Raw genomic sequence first — 24,158 nt, forward strand, 5'->3', positions numbered from 1 at the left:
TGGTTTTAAACTTCGATTATTTTATTACGTACAGCATTATATTTAGTTCATTGACTGACAGATAGAACACCCTTCAAGACAGAAGCACATCTCAAAGCCCTTCACAGTATTTCTTTTTTGTTGGCAGTGAAGTGCAGTGACCTTGTCGGTGAACATGGACCAGTCACTAACTTCTATTGGTGTAAAATAACTACACTAAATAATGAAATTGTAATTTCGAATCAATTTTGGAGAGAAACAAATTCCTCTGAATATCGATTCAGTAAATTATTTCATTTTCAAAATATGGCAACAAAAGAGACTGGTTGCAAGTTAATATGCAGTTAAAAGATCACAGGTATGAGTTTAACCCATAGCAAGACTCACTTACACTGTTTTGACAGAGGGAAAATGCAATATATTATAAATCTTAACAGAATTAAACTCAGTTAAACTAACATAAAACACTAGTTTGAGAAATCCTTTGCCTTTTCTAACTTGCAATTGCTACATAAATGTGTTTGTAATTCTCAGAGCAAAAACACTAAAGCTTTTTTTATATTACATGTTTTCCTGTACCCTCCATGTCAGTCTAAGGTCTTAGAACGGATAAGAAACCTTTTATCACCGAGTCACATGCTATATTTTATTGTTAATACTCTCAATTTATCGGTGTATCAATTAATAACAACGGGGGAAATATAACAGTGGTTACTTTGACGAATGAATGTTGCATCATATGAAGGCTTTTATAGAAATACAAAATAAGTGAGTGTGGAGTTCAAAGCATTAAAATGATGCCATTTTGCATAAGTGTAATTCTGTTCAAAGGGGTCCCAGGTGGTACCTTCACGTTAATGACTGGACTTTATTCTCACACAGCGGTAGCAGCAGCTGAACAGTTTGCATTTGGAAGGAATTAATATACTGTAATAAAGACACACAGAGGCTGTGCCCACAGTACAAACCTGTGCAGTGGGGGCTAAAGAGTGGCGAGATCACAGGCAACAGTCCATGAATCGAAGAGCCCAGGAAAACATACTGTATCTGTCAACATTTTGTCAATAACTTGCCATATGGCATGTGAATCACAACTCAATAATGATTGATTGAGGGCAGCAGCTAGTGTGGTTTTGTGGAATTCTGCATTTAATGTTGCTTCCAGTATTCAAGAACAAAATGGAAAAAATTACTTTATAATAACATGCTTTGTGGTTAGGTGGCATGGAAGAAGTTAATAGCTTTTAGAGAAAACTAAATCTGGTAAGTAGACAGACCAAGGAGTGGGAGATGGAAGATGGGTTTTAAAATGGAAACCGACCCAGATTGAAATAAACTAGTGGAATAAATGTATATGATAACGTGATTTAAGCATGATTAGCCAAATTATATACCTTATGCAGTCATTGTGAATCTCTAATGACCTAAAGTTGATCAAGCACTAGGATGCATCTAACTGCATCTAATTATACATTAAACCCTGTTTAATATATACATGCCTATATATACATGTTGCCAGTGATTCACCACTCAACATGCAGTGCAAATGGGGTGAAGAAAGTGGTGAATTGTGGTGGAGGAGGTTTCATTAACTCATCGGTTTCACACAAGCCAGTGCAAATCTCGTTGCCCCATTCTGGAACTTTGATTATACTATTTCAATTGTTATTAAATAGGTGATTGCATGACTTTTTAAATGATTAATGAAACACCAGAGTATTATTACAATATACAGTAGATTAAAACTCCAAAATCAGGTACTTAGTCATTCGGTTCGATTGAAAAACAATATGGAATGGGAAATAAAAGGCTGGATTTCCGTTCCACACCAATGTAACTGCTGGGGCCAAATTGGTTTAGTTCTCATCAGCAGGGGTATATACACATACATAAACATAAACTGGATTCAATATTTGCATAAGAATGTAATAATAATAATAATAATAATAATTAGGACAAGGATAGACATAGATGAAGAAATAATCTTTAGAAAACCAATACGAATTGCTTGAATGTTGGGAGTATCATTCCAGGAATGGAAGTATCCATGTTAAATAGTGTGGTTTCCCAATAATGGAGATCAACTTCATTATCTTCTGGGGCTAGCAAGAGATTTTACATTCTGTACATTTGTCATCTTGCCAGAGGTTATACCTGGGGTTTGATTACTCCCCTCCAAAGATTGAGTTAATTGGATAACGTTTAGGATAAAGGCAATCTTTACACGGGCTAAATGGCATTTACGCATTTTTTATTTAAAAAGTTCCTATGGTAAGATTCATATTAATAATGGCTTTTGCAGCTGATGTATTTCACTTGCAATCTTCACTCAAGCTTCTTAAGTGCATTGGAGAGGATTCCCATTTCACCTACAAATTTTAATTACACAAAATTATTCAGTGTTTCCAGATGTTCTGTGACATTAAGAGTTTGTTAATAATGTACCATTTTAATGGACATTTATTAGCTATCATTAGCTATTATAGATTCCTCACATTCAGTTCCTTACCATGAATGCTTTCCTTAACTTTTACCATTTTGGCTGCTTCCATCACTATCTCATACAAAACACTGCAAAAATTCTCATTCATTCCTTTGTTACCTTGTGACTTGAGTTCTCTAACCCACTCCTTACCTGTCTCAAGTTCCATAATCCACTCTAACATACCATCCCTGCTATCTGCATCCTCACCTACAGTGAACTTCACATGCCCATAACCCTGGTCTTCATACCCCCATTTCTCCGGATTGATTTCAAGGTCCTCAACTGTAAATTCCTTCATCTTTAAATCTAGTCTAAAAGTCTACCACTTTGTTAGCAACTAAGGTCACCTCCCCCTCCTCCCTTGCTCGGGGACCGACAAAGTCCCTGTGAAACTCTCTGAGACTGTTATGAGGGTCATGGCAATAATAATGCTTACCACTAATGCTGGAAGCCAGGTTTTTCAATTGTTCAATGTTGTCCAGAACTTCAATAGTCTGGGTGTAAGCATTATAACGAAAAGAGAAGGGACGAGGGATAGTTGCAGCATATTTCCTTCAAAAAAAAGAAAATATTCAACTATTGGCATATCACAGAGTTACTGGGGCAGTGGAGGAAAGTGGTACTGGTCAAGGACCAGATACAAGTAGGAAAGACAGCAGGGGATCGAACCTGATGCCTGGGTTATGCATAGTTTCAGTAAGTCTGAGGTATAGGCTGGGGAAGTTAAGAAGGTTAGAGCCACAGTTGAGAAGATGTTGATGGGAGTCAAGGATTATGGCTTTTATTTTGTCAACATTCAGCTGCAGAAAGCTGGTGTCTATCTAACTCTTGATGTCTGACAAGCAATAGTAAGGTAGATATTGTGGAGTCCTGTAGCTCAGTGGTTAGAGCACTCGCTTTGCAAGTGAGAGACCTGAGTTCAATTCCAGGCAGGGCGAAACCTTGGGCAAGTTTCCTTACTCCACACGCCTAATAATAATCCCTCCCCCCAAAAAAAACAATAATTAAATTGGTCATTTTCAATCTACGACTGTTTGTGGGACATTGCTGTGCGCAATTGGCTGCCGCGTTCGCCCACAAATATACAGTCAATTCACTTTACAGTGTGTTCTGTGAAGCGCTTTGGGACGTCCTCCCGACGTGAAAAGCGCTATATCAAATGCAAGGATTATTATTATTATTATAGTACAGGACATCAGTGGGCCTGGAGTTGCAGCTGGAGGAAAAGTAGATTTGGATGTTGTCCACATATATGTGGAAGTTGACCTCATGTCTGCAGATGATATCACCAAGAGGGAGCATATAAATGAGGAAAGGAAGAGGCCCAAGGATGGAGCCTTAGGGTATGCTAGAGGTGAGTTAGTGGGGGCAGGAGGAAAAAACATTTGCAAAGATAGCAGAGGTAGGATGGGGCGAGGCTGTGGCGGGATTGGAACGCAAGGATAAGACCTTGAATTCGATCTGCTGGGTGAAGTTGGAGCCAGTGAAATTGAGCAAAGATGGTGGTGATAGGCTCACAACACCTGATGCTGGAAAGGATAGTTAAGACTCATCTTGTCTTTAACCAATATTCTAACACATAGACTTGAAGCAAAGGTTGGTAGATAATGATCATCGAAACCTAAGGATACCATGGCCAAATGATTCTCACTGGGCCCTTCCATTGTAAGTGCTTTAAGTGCTTGTAAGTGTAGTATAGCTCATATCACACCATATGGGGTTATTAGTTACATGATTCACTTGCAAGAAACTCCTTCTATTGCATATTTCACAGTAAACCCGACTTGAAAGGCGCTATACAAATGTAATCTTGTTGTTGTTGTATTCATTAGTTTTTTTAAAATAAGATGTGAAACTCATATTACCTCACTTTTTCTTTTGCATCTTCAAAACTTTCAGCGACAAAATAGATCGGTTGGAAATTTGTGACTGGGTATTTATGAAGGGTGGTCCTTTCAGGATCAAAGGGATAAATCTCAGGTTTATCTGATAAACAATACTGAAAAGAAGGGATCACTAGCATTTAATATAATTGCATTGCAAATTCAAGAGTAAAATAATGTTGAGATTAAATTCAAAGCTTAGAAGGGTAATCAAGCAAGATATACCTGCAGTTCTCCAAAAGAAGACAACAATCCTGCTCCATATGCCTTGATTTCATCATTCTGTTTGCACAGTCCAAATTCCACAGTGAACCAATATACCTGGTAATGCCAATGATAAAATCAAACAGTGAACATAATCTGCATTGACAAAACAAGCAATAATAACAAATCCTTACATTTAATATAACTCCTTATCACATTGTTGAGACGGGAAATACTGTAAAGTGCAGTGACTATGTATTTGTAGGCAAATGTGCCAGCCAATTTGCACACAACAGTGTCTCACAAATAATCATGTGAATGACTTACTTTATTTGTGGGACAGCATGAGAAACTCTTTTGACATAGTGCTCCGAGATCTCTAACATGCACCTGCACGGGTAGTCTGGACCTTGGTTTAATGTCTCATTCAAAGGATCATGTCACAATGTCTCGAAGTGTTTTGCAGAGTCGCTTGTGAAGCCACTTCCAAATCATTTTGTGATAAATCATTTGCAATTGATATAGATCCAGAAATCAGAGAATGAAAACAATAAGCGATGCTCCACTCACTGTTGCAAGTTTCTCAATGTATTCATCTGGGGCACCTAGAGATGCAAGTCCTATCTCCTGTTCAAAATTATAAGAGAAAAAAAGACTTTCAGTACCAGACTGTAAAGGAAATTTCGACAGCCAAATTAGACAAACTATTTGAAATTCTGTTTGTGGTTCACAATTTTTCTATCTACATTTTATGGATATTCATGGCATTTTCTTTTCTGATTGAAGATAATTTGAAGTACAATTGCTTCCATTGACTACCGAATAATACAGATGATGTTGTGGGTATTAGAAAGCTGATAAAAATAACATGTCTAATTCTAGTGGACAGCTTGTCCACTTGAGAAGAGATTGCAATGTAACCTTTTCAATGCACTTTCAGTTAAATTGTTCTCATCCTACCCATTCTTTGTAAGGCTGACTCATATTCTCTTGTGCCTGTCAAATTATGTCAGGTAACTTGTACATCGAGTAAAGACTAAACTTGGAAATTTAAGTGCGGATAAAATAATGGTTGGCATTGTTTCTAATATAGTCAAAACAAAGAATAACCCTTAAAATGCACACACTTTAGTACTGTAATAACTGTGAGAGCAACTGTAGTAATGTCACTATTGTGTGCACCAGTGAGTGATTCTAAGGTAAAAGTAATGAACTGATTAGATGCCAGGAGTAAAACAAACAGGCCCCTCAAAATAAAGATTGGGCTTCCCATCTTCTCTTGCAGCAGTGAACACAATGTGATTCGCAAGATATGAATCTGATTTTAGCATCCAGATGATGATTATAAACTGCCCATGTTTAATATTATTTCAACACTTTTTTTTAATGTTGTCAAGATACTCCAAACAAAGTGATCTATTTAACCTTTTGCTATTGGCTTGAAATCATTTGTCAAAGTCTAATATCATTAGTGTCTCCGAATGTTACAGCACAGAATCAGGCCATTTAACTTAACCAGTACCTCACTCTCTTGCTTACTCTCCATACCCATTAATTCTCCTCTTTTTCAAGTGACTATCTAAATAATTATTTTAAAGGATCTTACAGACTCTGCCTCAACAGTGTGTGTCAGTGAATACCACATTCCAACAGCTCTGTAAATTTTCGAACTCACAATTCTCTTATATTTCTTTTTGCGATTATCTTAAAACTCTGCCCTCTTGTCACATTTCAACAGAATGAAGGCAACTCTTTAGAAATTTTAGGTTATAAAGAAATCCTGCTCTTCAATGATGAAAACATGTGATCAACTAAATGACACAACTTTAGGATTTACCTTGAAATACCTGGAACTCACCTGTGAAAACTGGGCAAACTTTGGATCAGCAAAAAGAGGGACATGTCCTAGCAATTCATGACAAACATCCCTGAAAAGAGAAGATAATGAGAACTCAACTTCAAAACTCTAGCCTCAATGTTTGCTGTTGTATCTGATACTTTCAAAACTCTGGTAACAATCATTTCACAGAAGAGTTTTGCTAGTTTTATGTAAAATTGCAGAGGTATTGAAATGTATTGATAATTTCACTACACTGCCCTCATTAACATTATAATAATAATCTGTGCATTCGATATAGCGCCTTGTCACACCAATTGTACACAGAGGTGTCCCTCAATCAGTCGTGGATTGAGTGACCAAATTATTATTACTATTTTTTTTAAATTTAAAGGGATTATTACTACCCGGAAAAGTGATCCACCAATCAACTAACAATCGAGTTGCTACTTAACTGCTAAGTAAACAAACTTGTGTGGAGTAAGGAAACTTGCCTAATGTTTTGCCCTACCCGGGAATCAAACCTAGGTCCTCTTGCTTGCGAGGCAAATGCTCTAACCAATATGTTACAGTACTTCACATTATTGCTTTCTGTGAATTTCCTCAAACTAAATAATTAACTGTCCTCATTAAACCTCTACTTACGGCTCTGGTGTGTACATAGGTCTTGAACCATGACGGATGTACTGTGTGGAATGAAAAACACGAAATGCAAGGCCAGCCAGGAAATCTCGGGAGGACAGTAAACCAGCAACTGGACGCAGAGAGAATCCTGTGCAAGCTTTGGATGGCAAAATACACAATTAGACATCTGCATTATTGTAGACTCGTGGATCAACTAAATCTATACTAATAAAGATGTAATGTCTGTGTATCTGTGTGTCTGCTAAGAACTCAATAACCGATTGAGAAGTGATTTATTCCTCATCCAAAAGGTCTTGCATCTTGGAGTTTCATGGGCATATTTTTTTGAGGGGATCTCCTATTGTTGACGAGCTATGACCTAAACAACCTCATCATACACGCATGCCAGTTTTACTTAAGGTATAACATAGCCCTGCAGCTACAACTGGTGGCTGTGCCGAACTCCCAGTGGCGCTGTGGCATCGTGCGTCACAGAGCACTCAGACGAAGCCAAGTGGCGGGAACAAGATGGCGGTGGTGAGGTGGAAGTTACCTCGAGCAGAGTTGATATTCAGCTGCTTTTCCTGCTGATCCCGGGTGGCCCCGGGCTAGGTGGCACCATGCCGGAAGTTGGGCCGGTGCCGAGTGACTGTTGGCTCAATAAGGCCGCGGGGTTTCCGGGTTCTTCCGCACCATGGCCTAGAAGTGACTAGTCGGGGAGGGTGAAATCTGTGGCTTGAGTTGGGGGCCTCACCTGGGGCTGGGATTTAGCCCCTACCCTATGGAGTTTAGCCTCTCCCCCTCTATCTTATGTATATAATTCCAGTGGATCCAACAGATGGCCAAATTGAGATCCCCGAAGATTGTTGGACCATTGTACAAGATACAGCAGAGCCCAAACCAAAGTTTTTCCAAACCTCAGCCATAACTACATAAATCTACATTCCATATTGGACCCGTTGGTTGCCAGCATAGTACAACTAGTGTTTTATAAATGCTTTTCAAATTGGAAATAAGGTTTTAACATACAGGTGATCTAAACAGGAGCTTTTCAATATCTCAGGTAAAACTATTCCTGAGTTTAACTTTTTGGTCAGCCGGGTGTCAGACCCATGTGGAAATCCATCACTCTGCTTAAGAGTATCCAAACCAAACTGATAATTCCATACATCCCAACTACACATGGAAATTCCAGGGATAGATTGTTGGAAAGGAATGCGCACTCTCTCCCTGGAGGAACACATCCTGTTTACCTAATTCCGGAAAGTATGAGGTGCAGGTTGGGGACCCAAGAGTGTGTGTTGGGGTACTGAGTTGAAGTGAAAACCAAAGCACACGATGGATTAGTTTCATTTGAAACGATTATCCTAGCATTTTAAGTACACTGCTCACATTGCAAAATTTGGAGATGTCCTCGAGCTGAGGAATATTATCCTCACGATAGCCACAGTACTTCTCCAGCAAAGGGAACACAAAGTTATGTTCCTGGCAGGCATGGGTTGGATACAATGTCTTCAGCTCCCGGAATACAGTACTCCAGGTCTTTACTTCATCCTCTGTGTACTTAACTTGAGGAATTGGTTGACCGCTGTTTAAACAAAAAGTACAACATTACGAATATTGCTTGTGTAATCCACAGTAACCAATAATATAAACCTAAGATTGCTTCATCTCTGCCAAGATCTAAGCACAGGAACTAAAGCGCACGTTAAATATGTGCGCCAGAATCACCTTATTGATAGTCTTTAACAGTGCAAAACTAAATCATTTGGTTGGCAAATATGCATTTGCTCAGGTTTGCTGCACACACTGACACTAGGCACTATGGTTTCCTCTGACAGACCTGAACACACATAATTCACAATTCAGAGAACTGGAAAGTCACTGTCTTCGGGTTAATCGAAAGCATAGAAGCCCACCGACAACTTAGTTTTGTTCCTCATGGTATCTATTGTAAAGATATTTAATGTATTTGCAGTGGAGATTAAAACATGGTTTGTGTGCAGATGATTTGAATAGAACCTTCACATCAGTTCTCCCAGATCGAATCCTATGTCGTCAATCTTGGTTCAGCAACTCAAGCAAATGGTAAAATAAACTTACATATCTATAAGCAAACTAGATTGAACCCTAGTCTAATTTTTTGAAGTTATAATAAAGGACAGGAGATATATCTAAGGAATGGAGGAAAATGAATTTTATCTAAAAAGGATTTACCTGAGAATTGTAGATTAGTTAGGAAACAAATTATAATTTTGGACATTCAGTGTTTCGGATCCGAGCTGACAGTCGGGATCGGGGAAGGTGGAGGGCAGGGGGTGGAAGGAGGGTGAACGAAGACACGGTTGAAGAGGAGGGCCTTCAGATGGGTCTTGAAGTAGGCAAGGGAGGGGGCAAGGCAGAGGGCCTGCGGGAAGGGGTTCCAGGGGGTGGGAGCAGAGTGGCTGAAGGCTCACCCGCCAATGATGGGGCGGGCGAGGAGGAGGAATCCATGACTGTTTGTGGGACACTGCTGTGTGCAATTGGCTGCCACGTTTCACCCACAAAATATACAGTTCTGAGAAGAGCTTTGGGACTCTCCAAGACGTGATAAGGCGCTGTATCAAATGTAAGGATTATTATTATTAACAACTGGTGGCGAAAATGCTTCAGAGAATTGGATGGAGTGCTACAACATCCATCAAAGATCACAGAGGTCATATGGCACAGTCAGCATGTATTTAGAAGGAAAATGTTCTCATTCTCTATGCTCCAGGCCATCTTTACTCCAAAGATAGTTTTCAAATACTCCCAAAAAACATTGGAAAGATTCCATAATTAGTTTTCTTTGGATGAACAGGTCTGATTTATTTCCTTTGGTGCAAATGAAGAAAGAAAAAAAACCTTAAATTGCTTACCACAGCTGCAATAAGATAAAAGTAGAATATTAAGGGGGAAGATTGCATTAGTACATTGAATGAGTCATTATTATAATATTGTGTATAATCCATACTTAAATGTAAATTATAACCTCTTCAGTGTTTAAGGGAAGGTTGTTCAGGGCTAGATTATTCAGTATTCATCTCTTTGTAGTAGCTTCTAATAATGCAGGAAATTAAACAACAAAGCTCGCATGCATAATGAAAATGAATGAATGTAAGCACTGCGCAATTTACTTCTGAGTCTATAAATGCTTCCTGAGAGAAGAACATGAGAAAAGTAGTGGAGACACGAAGCCAATGTAATAGATTAGTGGGCACTTAGCTTATTTTTGAAAAGTGTACAAAGGGGAACTTTCATTTGCTTTTTATTAACTCACTGTCTGTAGTTGTAAGCGATATCAGCGAATTCCTGCCTTCGGGATCGATACACAGGGTCTGTGAATCCCTACAAAGAAAGAATGATATGAATTAGCTCAAGCTCTTAACAGTTTAGAGCAATTCATTCAAATGGCAGGTTTTACTAATGGAAATAGCATGTTTGGAATAACACAAATAAAATGTAGCTAGAGTTGTACATCCAATGTAATTGAACGAAGCTGAATTTAACAAATGCATAATGATTATGTTGATTTCTGAAAAAAAGTACCCCTTAGAAAATCCTAATGCATTTGGGTCAAGAAGAGTAATTATATCTTATTATGTTCCATCAATTATACTAATAACACCAATTTTTACTGCACTGGCAAGAATCCACAGGCTTACTTCATGAACAGCAAGTTCACTCAAAAGCTACAGCTGTGTGTAATTTCCATCCCTGTGACATGGACTAACATATCCTAGAGTGGGAAGAAACCCAGTTTAATTCCACAGTGGGAAATACAGGAGATATTATTGAGGGGCAGCAGCTGGGTTGTGAGTGAGTATGTCAGGTAATTAGACTTGTCTGGGCAAACATGTTTTATTAGTACAACAAATTAAGTATCAGATTTGCTCATTTGGTAGCACTTTCATCTCTGAGTCAGAAGGTTGTGGGCTCCAGCCCATATTGAGACTTTAAAGTCATATAGTCTATGGCAGCTCGGACTGCTATTGTAATGTTGGCGTGCTCTGCCTTGATGGAGGTGCCGTTTTTCAGATGAGAATGCCCCATAAATTTAATTCCATTTTCTAACTGAATAAGCCCTCACACTCTTATAAAAAATATTAACATGATTCCCACAAACCATTTTGTTAAATGAATTTGATTTGAACATTAAGTTTAAGAATTATGTTAGAACTACTCCGAAACAAGTCTATTGGAAGCCCCGCTATTAATAATGCAGTTTATGAAAATATTCTCCTTACAGGGTGATCTGCGTCGAGCTCGGATCCATAGCTCAGGATCTGGTTTGCAAATCTGTCCAAATCGTGCATTGTCCGAGGAAACCATGGAACTGGTGGTAAAAAAAATTCAGGAAAAGCAGAAGTTTAGTCTAAGGCTCTCCTGCTTGGCTCCTGTCAGTGTCTTCTCATCTCACTGATCGTATCAATCTGCACAGATTCACACTCCATCTCATAGAGCTGGTGTGGCCCCTTGGTCTCATTTGACCCACAACTGTCCTTGAAACTTACATCCAAGCTCTGACTAGCTGCATTCTCCCTCAACTCCACAACATTGTTCACCTTTACTACTACCACTCCCATCCAGTTGCTGAGACCTTTCTCCATACTTTCATGTCCAGCCGCACAGCCCATGTCCTCTCCCACACCAGGCGTTGTGAACCCATGACCCCATCCTTGCTCAGCTCCACTGGCTTCCCATCCACCAATGGATCAAATTTAAGATTCTGGCTCTCACTTCCAAATGGTCTATGTGGGCAACTGGAGGTTGCCCACTGTACCTCTGAGACCTTCTGTGAAGCCACTGGCCAGGCCATCTGCTCCCCTCTCCACTGACCTGCTTTACATCTGCTGTTTCACTCAATTCAGCCCACCATCAGTGGGTGAGCTCTCAGCATTCAATAATGGAAAAAAAATTACATCTACCACTTGTTTTTGATGTTTCCTCCTTTCATCAAAACCAAAAAATAACTTTCATTTCTATAGCACCCTTCAAATGGGATTATGTATTGGAACACCTAGCACTGACCAGGAGAGAGAGAGAGCAGAGAAAGTGGTGAGGTCGATTTAAAGATGAATAGAGAGCGGGTGAGATGAAGGGCTAGAGAGAGGACGTTCCAGAGATGGTGGGGGGGTGGAGTAGAAATCTATTACTACCTTCTAATCATAGGGAAACAAAGAAAAAATATTGCTTACAAATGGGTGACAAACTGCCCCTGGCTATGCACACTGCAGCATTTGTATAGAAAAGGCACCACCACATGGCCTGAATTGGAATTTGTTTTGAATTTTAGTATTTTGTCAAATCTGGAACTGCTTTAGCTTGTATTACAATAGTGATGAACAAACCTCATGTTGCTGGTTCTGGTAGAGGTGAATATAAATCTAATAGAACTTTGATGGGCAAATATTCTTATTTAGTGAGTGGCTAAGACATACATGTCAGAAATGTCGTAGCTTTGAACGAACCCCAGGCTGTCCTAAGATAGCTGATAATAATATAATAATAATAATCCTTGCATTTGATAGAGCGCCTTATAACATCTTCAAGACGTCACAAAGCACTTTATAGAATATGCTGTGAAGTGAATTGACTGTCTATTTTGTGGGCGAAACATGACAGCCAATTGCACACAGCAGTGTCCCACAAACAGTCTTGGATTGAGTGACCAATTTTGTTTTAAAAAAAACTGATTATTACCCCAGTAAAAGCGATCCGCCAATCGACTCACAACTGGGTTCATACTTATTGCAGATAAACAGAGGCGTGTGGAATAAGGAAACTTGTCTAACATTCCGCCCTGCCTGGGAATCAAACCCAGGTCACCTCGCTGATATCAGCAGATGGCAGTAAGAGTTTACAATTACCCTCAGTTCTTTGAGATAGTTTGGGAAAAATAAGCCAGTCATGATAAGTATCAAATGATCCCTGCTCGAAGTATTGTATGTTGGGCGTGTGGTATCAGGGTGATGGTAGGATTGGGGTCAGCTGTGAATCTGAATATTGTGTTGACACTTGCTACTAAGCATGAATAATGACCATTTTGGTGAGGTACTGGAGGGAGCCTGTTACCCATGAAACTATGCCTTCAGGAGAAAGGAGAAGATTGGAAAAGAACAAAAACAAAATTCTAATGAAGGAACAAAAAGAAATTTAGAATTAAATGAAGGAAATGTTAAAACAGGAAAAGAAGAAAATGAACAGCCCATAATGACTGGCAAAAAATTAAAATTAGACCGACTAATTTAATATCTGCAGCCATCTATTACACTTAATTTTGTTCACTTAATTTTTACATATACTAGCTGCATTGACTGACCAGAAGGTAAACAGCAGGTCAGCCAAGAGGGATAGTACAACACAGGCAGTTAGTGTAACCCAAAGAAAGAGAAGATTGCTGCTGATTAGTAAGTTATATTGATCTGCCCATTTATCAGAAGGCACTTTTTACGCTTGGTCTGGACACCCATGATGTGGCCAGAACTAAATGAGGTTAGTTGCTCAAGATTTGTGAAATTTATGGGAGTTCATTACCCACTGTCTAAACAGAGGGGACAACTTAACCCTGCCTGGGGGCCTGGGAAATAAAATCCGCTACAGCATCTTGGACTTCCATTCAACTCTGAAGGCTGATGAATTTCCTACCACTATAAGGGGTCATTCTGTTGTCCTGAGGCACCTGTCTGTCTGCACAGTATGAATACATTTCCAAAATACACTCATAAAAAGTTGCACTGTATTTCTAAACCAGAAATTTGGATTGATGGTCCAACTCAGTCTTAATGAATGAGAACACAACAATAAATCCATAAGGAAAGACCGGGGCACATAATGTTTCCATCTTGCTCCAGCTGCATTGTCACTAACCGAGCTAAGTTAATATTTTTATTTATAGTACAATGATGCTCGAGTGTTTTAACCAAACTGGCAGTTGAAGATATTAGATTATTGAAAGTAAAAAGATCAGATAAGGGGATTCACATATATTTCCAGATAGCTAATGCCATCAAAATCTTTGTAAAAATGAAGCAACCTTTCTAAGAGTAGAAAGTTTGTGCTTTTATTAAGTTCATTTATTAAGAGCTTGCATTCCTCTTAAAATTACATTTTTGTTGAGTTGTATAATGTTAATAAAAGAACAACTAATGACCCATATAAGCAAAAGTAACTTACCTTCTGGAAGCTAATACATATCATTCATTCAGAGTTGGGACAGCAAATAACCCAGGATCTATATGCCTACTATTGAAAAATATTCACAGTGTTCAGGACACAGGGGAATGAAAATTGTCTATGTCCTCTATGCCAACAGTTAACAACTGAAGCAACAGTGCTGCACCTACTCATAATTGTATTTACATAGAATGAGCTCTCCAACATTAAATGAATACCCCCACAGAGTAAGATTCAGATTCCAAACCCGTTATCTTGGGTGTAATTACAGGAGTAGCACATTATAAACCAATCCTAAAATCTTTTTCTCTCTGATTTTAAACGCAAGAATAATTTTACTACCACCCATGTCAATCAGGACAAACTAAAACTTTAATCTCTCTTAACTGGCCCAATGTTGCTCTGTTCAAATAATAATAATAATAATCCTTTCATTTGAAAAGCTAAAAATTATAGCTTTTTATCACATCTTCCAGATGCCTCAAAGCGCTTCACAGAATACACTGTAAAGTTAATTGACTTGATCCTAGGGCAATAATCTGTTTTAAATGGATTAAATGATTGGTAATTCAGTTTGTTCTAAAAGTTTAAAACCCTTTGCTTATTAACTCATAAGAAAAAAAATAGTTCTCTACCTGTATCCTTCTTCTTGGCCCGTGAGAGTTCATGGACTGTCCCACTGATCTCTTGATGCAAACCAAGAAGGATTTCTTCAAAAACAGGAGTATTTTTACTATCCATGTTGATAAAGAATTCGTACTCTCCTTTCTTGAGTCGGGAAGGTCTGGATTCAATGTGTGTAAGGTTGATGCCTTTCTCCTGCCAAGACAAACATGCTCACTCAGAAAAAAAAGTTTTAATTTAATGCAATATTCGGAAGCTTTGGAATATTTGGAACAAACAGAATCATAGAATCATAGAATTATATAGCACAGAAGGAGGCCACTCGGTCCAACATATCTGTGCTGGCTCTTTGAAAAGAGCTCTCCAATTCAATCCCACTCCCCCGCTTTCTCCCCATAGCCCTTCAAACTTGTCCTCCCCAATTAACTATCTATTTTTCTCTTAAAAGTTGTTATCGAATTGGCTTCCACCACCCTTTCAGGCATAAAAAAATTTTTACACATGAAAAAGCCAAACCACTGGGCAGAAGGAAAATTGTAAGGAGCAAAATTAAAACCCTATCCTGCCTGAAGGGTGCTATATAAATGCAAGTTGTTTACAGCATTTTCAGTATAAATAAAATAGTTTTTATTTCTACAATTTGTATCAATGATTATAGTTTTTGAATTAGGTTTGTTGGTTGCAAGTATAATTGTATCAGATTCCAAAATGAAATATGGATAGGAATGTAGCTATTCCCAGTTTTATTGCAAGCTTTAATATCTTAGTTCAAACAACGCTCACAGTCATATAATAATATTCAAGAATATCTGCAGTTCAAAAACAAATCTCACTGAGGCTAGAATTGGAGCATTCGAGTTCCTCAGTGAAACCAGCAGAGAGCAATATAACTTTAGAACAGACTAACCTTTGATTCCCGAACCAAACAAAAAATAATGATAATAGTGATCAAACTATAAAATATACTGTCTGCTTTTATCCCTCTTCTCTTTCTCAATGAAACACCAGCATTTCCACACCTTCTTGTTTTATTGAAGGGAAGAAGAACAGCAAAATGCCTTAAAATTATCAGGGAGGAAAAAAAAGAAACTATAGGGATTAAAGACTAAGGAAAAGTGGTTAGTGGTTCAAAAAACATGGAACAAGTTGTTTTATTTACTTTTCTTCATCTTGATTAGTCTTCCCATGAGTCTTACACCAATGTATGACTAGGACAAAGATAGATTTGAATCTGTACACAGAGAATCAAATATACAGTCAATTCACTTTACAGCATATTCTGTGAAGAGCTTTGACACATATCAATGACATGATAAGGTACTATATCAAATGCAAGGATTATTATTATTATTATGGGGTTTTCCTCAGAGTAATGCCACGCTGACAGTCAGGCAAAAGTAATACAAAGTCTTTTTTGTCTCAAATTAAACCATCGTAGAGAGTAAATCATTACTTTACATGATGAACAAAATGCTCTTGGAGAAGAAGCGAAGAAACCTGTGGAATTATGCCAATCTGACTCAAAATAGTTTGAAACAAAAATAATTGTGCTTTTCTTTGTTCAGAATCAACAAGGCCTGCACACATGGAACAGTACAGCATAGCCTGCAAAAAGCAAGCGGAGCAGCAAACAATTATTCAGATCAACACTCCACAACATTGTCGTGGAATGTTTGGCAACCAAAGCCTTATCCTACTTCACCTATTATAGGCTAGTAATATTATTAACCTAATGAGAGAGAAGACCGTTCTCCTCCTATTTTACTCCAACAATACTTACATTTGATATTGCACCTTTCACGTCAGTAGACTATCTCAAAGCGCTTCATAGGATATGCCGTAAAGTGTAGGGACTACTTTTGTTGGCAACTTCTGTATCAAAATACATTGCTGATTAGAAAATATGAAAGCAAAATGCTTTGTTAGTGTGCTCTGAAGAAATTATAAGATTCTATTTTTATAGAATACAGAAGTGCTATAGAACTTATTGAAAGTTCAATGCAACTCACAACGAACACATGCACACAACTCCTGCTGTTGAACAAACTACTGCACATACAAACAAGCAAATGGGATATATCTGAATATTAATCAGGACAGTTACTTGGCTCCAGTGACCAGAATACTCGATTCCCCCATTCAGAGGATTGTTTACTAAATAGCTCACCTAAAGTCAATCCGCTACTTTTGTTGGTTCTCAGACAGGTTGTGCAATAGAATGCCTCATGTCACAGAGAGGATAAAGATGTTCAGGATGAGCCTTCGCTGCCTGTCTTGTCTGATAACAGACAAGCGAAACAGGAAGTGTCTGTGGAAAAACTTGTGACCTGGACAGCAGCCTTATTAGGGCCAAAGTATGACTCTATTCTTCATATAAATTGCTAATTTTGTTATTTTCTAAAATGAATAATGTGGCCCTTGTTGAAAAGCAATCCTTTGCAGAATTCCTTACAATTATGGTCCATCACTGAATACCCAGTCAATGTTTCGGAACTCAGGCTTTCTTTCTATCATATTTAATGGGTTATTAAATAAGCTGAAGCCATGTGCAGACTTGGATAGCATTTTGCATCATGTGAGCCTATTAAAAAAGATTAAGGTTATTGAGATCAACAATTTAGTTAGCTGGACTGAAACTGTTTCTAGGCCTCTCTCACCCCTACCATTGCCAGAACATGGATTCACAACTTGGGCACCTCAAGCCTTGATTCTTAAGCATTATCCTCGCTGACCTTCCTAGTTCCGCCTTCCATAAAATCCAGATTATCAAGAACACCTTTGTCCATATCCTCTCTTGCACTGGACTCCATGTCTTCACCAGACAATCAGGTTTGTCAGCTTGTTTTTTTTGTATTTTACAAATTCGGAAATCATCGCTTTGCCTCCCAAACCCCACTGGAACCTCAGCTGTAAACAATGGCCTTGTATGCATCACTGAAACTGTCACTTTGAACAAAGCAAATAAAAACCTTTGGTGCAATTTGTACCTCTAGGCCAGACATGTTTATCTATGGTAATAAAAAAAACTTTAGCCCTCCCCATCTCCTCCACCATACAAATCATACGATGTACTTGGAATTTAGGTTGAAGGGAACTACTGTACAGTGGGAGGGAAAGGGGTGGAAAGCTGGAAGCAAAACAACCCAAAACTCAGACTAAAAAATAAACAATTGCATCATTCAGTCAATGTCCTCGACTATGTTCCCTGAAATAAGGGAACCAGGCTACAATGGGAGGTGAAGGCGGACACCAGCACCGATATTTCATATGTAGTTCTGTAGCAAGTTAATCCAAACTTTATATTATCCAAATAACCTTTGGTGACATTCGGCAGGGAGTTTAAAAGCAGATTTAAAAAAAATTAAAAACGAAGCAAGTTCTGTTTAAATAAAATTACGCAAAACCAAACTGTAATGATAATCAATTCAAAGCACGGGTGTATCAGTAAATTTCTTTATTCTCAATTCAAAGTACTTCAATCCACTAACTATAGCCACACCAAATGTGTCCCACGCTCACTGTCCTTTTGTACTTCCTGTCGTTATCTCATTGGCTTTTTAATTGCCTTTTACTTCTTAAAGAGACATCCTTCACCAAGTATAAACAGGTGGTTTTCCAGGAGAAGATCCAAGGTCATCGTGACAATGGGAGTTTATCTTATCAGAGTACCTCTCATGGTTTCTTTAGGAAATATATTTTGCTTCACTTGTTTTCTCATCTTTATCAGTGATCTCAAAAGTTGCAACAAAAATGATGCTGAACAAACAGATTTCACCCCTTGCCCCCTCCACCACCATACAAATTATATGATGTAAAGAATTGCATGGTACAGTGTATTTGAAATTTAGGTTTAAGGGAACTACGGTACAGTGGGAGGGAAAGGGGTGGAAATCCCCGCCCCCCCCCCCGCCCCGCACGCACACACGCATACACACACAAATACAAATAGAAGTTAATTGCTAATCTGAAAAGCAACTGGTGACTAGGTCACTGCACGTAGGTAGAGAGGGGATGGCATGCTGGACATTTTAATGTGCTACGTTCACCATTCGGAAAATCGAGTCAATCAATTGAGGTAGATGGGCAATAATGTTACTCACTATAATCATTAGAAAAAGACACCTATTTAGCACAATGATCACATTTAATTGGTGGGACAAAGCAGTGGCAAAACATAGGTGAACAGAATAATCTGGAATTTTATACTCTCTGGTCATGTTATCCTCAAATCCTCGTGTGGACCATAACCCATAATCTTCTATTTACTTCTAACATATGTACAAACCAACTCTACTCTGGGTACATTTGATGACATTTACGGTGAGAGACTGGAATGAACGGGGAGGTTGAGCATTCTTCAATCCTGAAGGCTTGAAAGATATATCATGCGTTATTAGAACTTTATTGAAATGAGCTGAATTATACATTATCTAAATTATATTTACCGATGCAGTAGCAACATTTTAACATGCAGAACCATTTTAGGAAGAAACATTAATTTAAAACATGACTTATACAATGTGTCAAGCTAGAAGATAAATATGTTTCTTATCTAAACAGTTAAAGCACCTGGTACAGGCACAAAAGATAAACTACATTCGAGAACCGTGACCTCTATCTAATACTGGCCTTGGAGAGCTTTGCATCAGAGTCATAAATATTTACAAAGAGTAGCAACGTGAAGCAAACAAAGATAGCCATTAAACAAGAATCATAAAATACAAAAGAGTTGAAATTCTCTAAAAGAAGAGAGTTTCTCCCGGTTTTTTGGCCAACATTCCCTTGATTAAATTGGTCATTCTCATTCACCTTATGGCTGTTTGTGGGACATTGCTGTGTGCATTTTGGCTGTCTTGGCTATAACTCCCCCCTTGTCGGCCTCCCCAACTCTTCCCTCCACAAACTGCAGATCATCCAGAACTCTGCAGCTCATGTCCTCTCCCTCACCAGGCTCCGTGACCCCATTGCCCCGCACCTCGCCCGGCTCCACTGGCTCCCCATCCTTCAGAGAATAGAATTCAAAATCCTCGCCCTCACTTTCAAGGCCCTCCACACCTCTGACCTGCTGACCCCCTATCAACCTGTCCGCTTCCTCCGCTCGGCAAGCTCCGGCCTGCTCCAGGTCTCCTGCCCAACTCGCCCTACCATCGGCAGCCGGGCTTTCAGCCTCTCTGCCCCCACTCTTTGGAATTCCATTCCACAATCCCTTTGCCTTGCTCCCTCCCTTGCCTCCTTCAAGGCACTACTCAAAACCCTCCTATCCCCCCTCCCCACCCTCATCCCAATCCTGCCCCCCACGCTGGGGTCCTGATTGCTGACCGTTCAGGGCCTTGGGACATCCTCCTGACGTGAAAGATGCTTTACAAATGTAATTTCGTTGTTGTTTTGGTGTTGCACTGCAAATCCTGGGACGTGCTTTAAAACATTTAGATGATGTGATAAGATGCCACAACAAATGCAAGGATTATTATAATAAAATTTATTACTGGAACTTTTTCACTTCAACATAAATAGTTTTTCTATTTCTTACAACAACAACTTGCATTTATATAGCGCCCTTCACGCGGGGTAGCACTTGACAGTGGCGGAGTCTGACACCGAGCTGGGGGGAAGAGAGGGAGAAGGTGACCATAAGCACGATCAAGAAGGAAGATCTTTAGGTCGGATTTGAAAGCAGAGAGGGAGGGAGCAAGGTGGGGTGATTGAGTAAGAGATTTCCAGAGTTTCAGGGCATAACAGCTGAAGGCATGGCGGCCGATGATGGAACAGAAGAGACAAAGGACAAGCAGAGTCTTGAAAGGATCTTGAAATCGATCCATTCAGTAATTTGGAGCCAAAGCCTGGCAAGGACTAGTGTGATGGGGGTGTAGAGTTTTGTGTGGGTGAGTATCCGTGTAGCAGAGTTTCGGAGCAATTGAATTTTGTGTATGGTGGAGCTGGAGAGACCAGCGAGGAAGTAATTGGAATAGTCCAGCCAGGAAGTGACAAAGGCGTGGATGAGAGTTGTGGCTGCCCTGGTTGTGAGGTATTGGCGGAGGCAGGCAACGTGACGGAGATGGAAAAAGTGATCCTGGTCAGGGAACGGATAGAAAGAAAAGTTGGGGATTGAACCTGACGCCTAAGTAGTGCAAGGATTCGGTGAAGTTGAGGGAGAGCCCGGGAAGGTTGAGATTGCAGGACAGAAGACATTGACAGGAGCCAAAGAGTATGGCTTCCATCCTGCCGACATTCAGCCGCAGAAAATTTCTGCTCATCCAGGACTCCAGACCGATTGCTTTTCCGGGGTTAATAATCCTTCAAAAAAATCAATCCGCAACTGTTTGTAGGATCAAATGCAAAGATTATTATTATTAAAGAGTGTTATCAACTGAGCCACACTGACATCTTGCTTGATTCCTTACTAAATGGAGAGAAAATACAAAACTACTTACCTCAAACAGTCGCAGGGCTTTGGCCAAAGCTCCCACCTCTTCCTTTAAGGAAAAAATAAGGGATGTTACTCCACTCTTAATAGACTTTTCCTCAAGGTACACCGATCCCTAAATGAAAGAAATACAATATGCATCAGATCCCAAAATACCAAAAATCTCTAGAATTCGGGCTAAAAACTTCAAATTTCACTTCAACACAATTGGCAAATTACTTCTAATAAATTATTGCACAATTTTCAGGTTGGTTAGAGGACAGTGGGAAATCACCAATGCCATCTCTTGGCCAGATTGGAAACTGTTGTGCAAGAGTAATTCAATATTAATCTATCATCACTTTAAGATAGTATACAATATACTAGGATATATGCTTTTATGTCACAGTTTTCATACTTCCATACAAAGAGCGTTTATGAAAAACTCATATCATCCCGCAAAAATATTATATCCTGTAGCTCAGTGGTTAGAGCACTCGCTTTGCAAGCGAGAGACCTGAGTTCAATTCCAGGCAGAGGGCGAAACCTTGGGCAAGTTTCCTTACTCCACACAGAGCCTAATAATAATCCCTCCAAAAAANCAAAACAATAACAAATTGGTCATTTTCAATCTACGACTGTTTGTGGGACATTGCTGTGCGCAATTGGCTGCCGTGTTCGCCCACAAATATACAGTCAATTCACTTTACAGTGTGTTCTGTGAAGCGCTTTGGGACGTCCTCCCGACGTGAAAAGCGCTATATCAAATGCAAGGATTATTATTATTATTATTATATTGCTCCCACTCAACTTACTTTGTAGGTACAAATGAAAACACGATAAATCTGTACTAATATTTCAGAGGAATTCAAAAGTCCAAGCATTCACTTGGTGGCTTTCTGTGGGACACTGCTGTGCACAAGTTGACTGTCAAAGTTGCCCTCAAATTGGTCACTCCACTTTACAATAAATCCTGTAAAGCGCTTTGAGTTGTCTTCCCAACATGAAAGGCGTTTAACCAAAGGTAAAGATTATTATTATTATTGTTATTGTGTTATTACAGTTTTATTGAAGTGAAAAGAAATCAGTTTTATAATAATAATCCTTGCATTTGTTGTGGCATGTTATCACATCATCTAAATATTTGAAAGTGCTTGCCAGGATTTACAGTAGAATCTAGTCTAGTGACTGTATATTTACAGAGTTTAAATCACTCTATAGAGTTAATCTCTATTTGTTTTTCAGTGATAGGTTAGCCAGACCAATGACACTACCACATTACTTATGAATGGATGTTCCTCTTCTTGGTAAGGCCCCTGAAACCTTTCACAACTGTTTACACATTTCAGCTTAAAACATAACCTCAAATAACAGCACACGTTTATGAAACAGTGATTTGATCAACATCTTTGCTCAGTTCAAAGACTGTTACATATCTGAAATTACCAAGTACCCTACTGGGTATTGGGTTAATTGTTAAGTCAAAGTACTTGTCTATATGGTTACCAAAGCCAGAAACAAAACCCTATAAACACAATTTTGGTATTTCTGACATAATATTATATTAAAAAAATCATCCCTGTAGTTTGTAGTGGAGTTAATAATTTTCCATAAGTTGCAACACCACTTCTGCACTCGGACTATTTGGACCACAAGCAACAAGTTAACAAACTGTAAAAAGCCAAAAATTAAAACAGCAAACCTGGGCTAAGGATTTTTAATCAGGTGTAGTCATAAAATAGTTCAATAAGGATTATCTTTATTACACCCACAAAACATACAGTCAATTCACTTTACAATATATTCTGTGAAGCTCTTTGAGACGTCTCGAAGACGTGATAAAGCGCTGTATCAAATGTAACAATTATTATTATTATCATTTGCCAACTTCCACGAAATAATAGTTTCTTTTGTGTGCAAAAGGCTACGATTTTAGAATTCCAAATTGAATAGAATGGTAACTGTGTGCATAACGTATCAGAAATACCCCTGAGATAACACTAAATTAACAGCTCATTTGGAGCGGGGGATGAGAGAGGAATGGGGTTAGAGAGAGAGGTTAATGGTTGTAGTGGAGATAATAATTTTTCATAATTTGGACCACAAGCAACAAGTTAACAAACTGTAAAAATATACATAAATAAAATAAATAATAATAATGCAACCATTAACTGTGCCTTGTTGAATACCTGAGGAAGCTCTCCATTGATCTTTTTCACTCCTTGGTCCATGGCACGGTGAGTTTGAGTTTAAAATTTCTCAGCTGTGACTTGTGAGTGAAGCCTATAAAACGCTTCTGGGTTCTGAGTCTCAATGCTGGTGAAAATCCCCTCAATTGCTTGCCTGGGTTGCAGATAGGGTGCTATTAGCTCCTCTCTGTACTCTAGATTTAAGCTTTACCAGAGGTACGCCTCTGGTCATACGATTGGTGGGCTCCCTTCCTTAACCAATACATTGACCATGGGTCATGGAAAAACACTCGACTGTGTTTACAAACTCCAAAGATCTTGTTTATTCTGGTAGTTATAAGCCTCCAACGCTATTCAATGCAGCATTAGCGCAATAAACATCTTACATATATGAACATTTGTTTCAAAGAATAATAATAAATAGCAATCCTTGCATTTGATATAGCACTTTTCACGTCTTCTAGACGTCTCAAAGCTCTTCACAGAATATGCTGTGAAGTGAATTGACCGTATATTTGTGGGCGAAACTTGGCAGCCAATTGCGCACAGCAGTGTCCCACAAACAGTGGTGGATTAAAAATGACCAATTTATTATTGTTTTGTTTTGGAGGGATTATTTTTGGCGTGTGGAGTAAGGAAACTTGCCCAAGGTTTCGCCCTGCCTGGAATTGAACCCATGTGTCTCACTTGCAAGACGAGTGCTCTAACCACTGAGCTACAGGACTCCACGAATACT

At 39.0% G+C, this 24,158-nt stretch overlaps 1 protein-coding gene across 1 annotated transcript; it reads right to left on the minus strand.

The window, feature by feature from the left end:
• Window positions 1–23,616, minus strand: pah (phenylalanine hydroxylase). The gene is made up of 13 exons (XM_042335533.1): window positions 23,423–23,616; window positions 21,262–21,369; window positions 14,842–15,025; window positions 11,278–11,366; window positions 10,311–10,378; window positions 8,398–8,600; window positions 7,034–7,169; window positions 6,410–6,479; window positions 5,122–5,178; window positions 4,573–4,668; window positions 4,330–4,463; window positions 2,901–3,016; window positions 1–2,348 (listed from the first exon to the last, which is right to left on the minus strand). Exons 1-13 carry the CDS (start codon window positions 23,462–23,464, stop codon window positions 2,305–2,307), a joined length of 1,347 nt encoding a protein of 448 aa, XP_042191467.1. The 5' UTR covers window positions 23,465–23,616; the 3' UTR covers window positions 1–2,304.
• Window positions 23,617–24,158: the final 542 nt, after the last annotated feature.

The sequence above is a fragment of the Callorhinchus milii genome, unplaced genomic scaffold, assembly GCF_018977255.1.
Source record: "Callorhinchus milii isolate IMCB2004 unplaced genomic scaffold, IMCB_Cmil_1.0 Scaffold5, whole genome shotgun sequence".
NCBI lineage: Eukaryota > Metazoa > Chordata > Chondrichthyes > Chimaeriformes > Callorhinchidae > Callorhinchus > Callorhinchus milii.

Excerpts from the sequence above, each read along its gene's own strand:
- pah (XM_042335533.1), bottom strand. The coding sequence starts at position 23,464 with ATGGACCAAGGAGTGAAAAAGATCAATGGAGAGCTTCCTCAG. Across the intron at positions 6,480-7,033 it reads CCTATGTACACACCAGAGCC|GGATGTTTGTCATGAATTGC; the intron begins GTAAGTAGAGGT and ends TTCTCTTTTCAG. Across the intron at positions 5,179-6,409 it reads AGTTTGCCCAGTTTTCACAG|GAGATAGGACTTGCATCTCT; the intron begins GTGAGTTCCAGG and ends AATTTTGAACAG.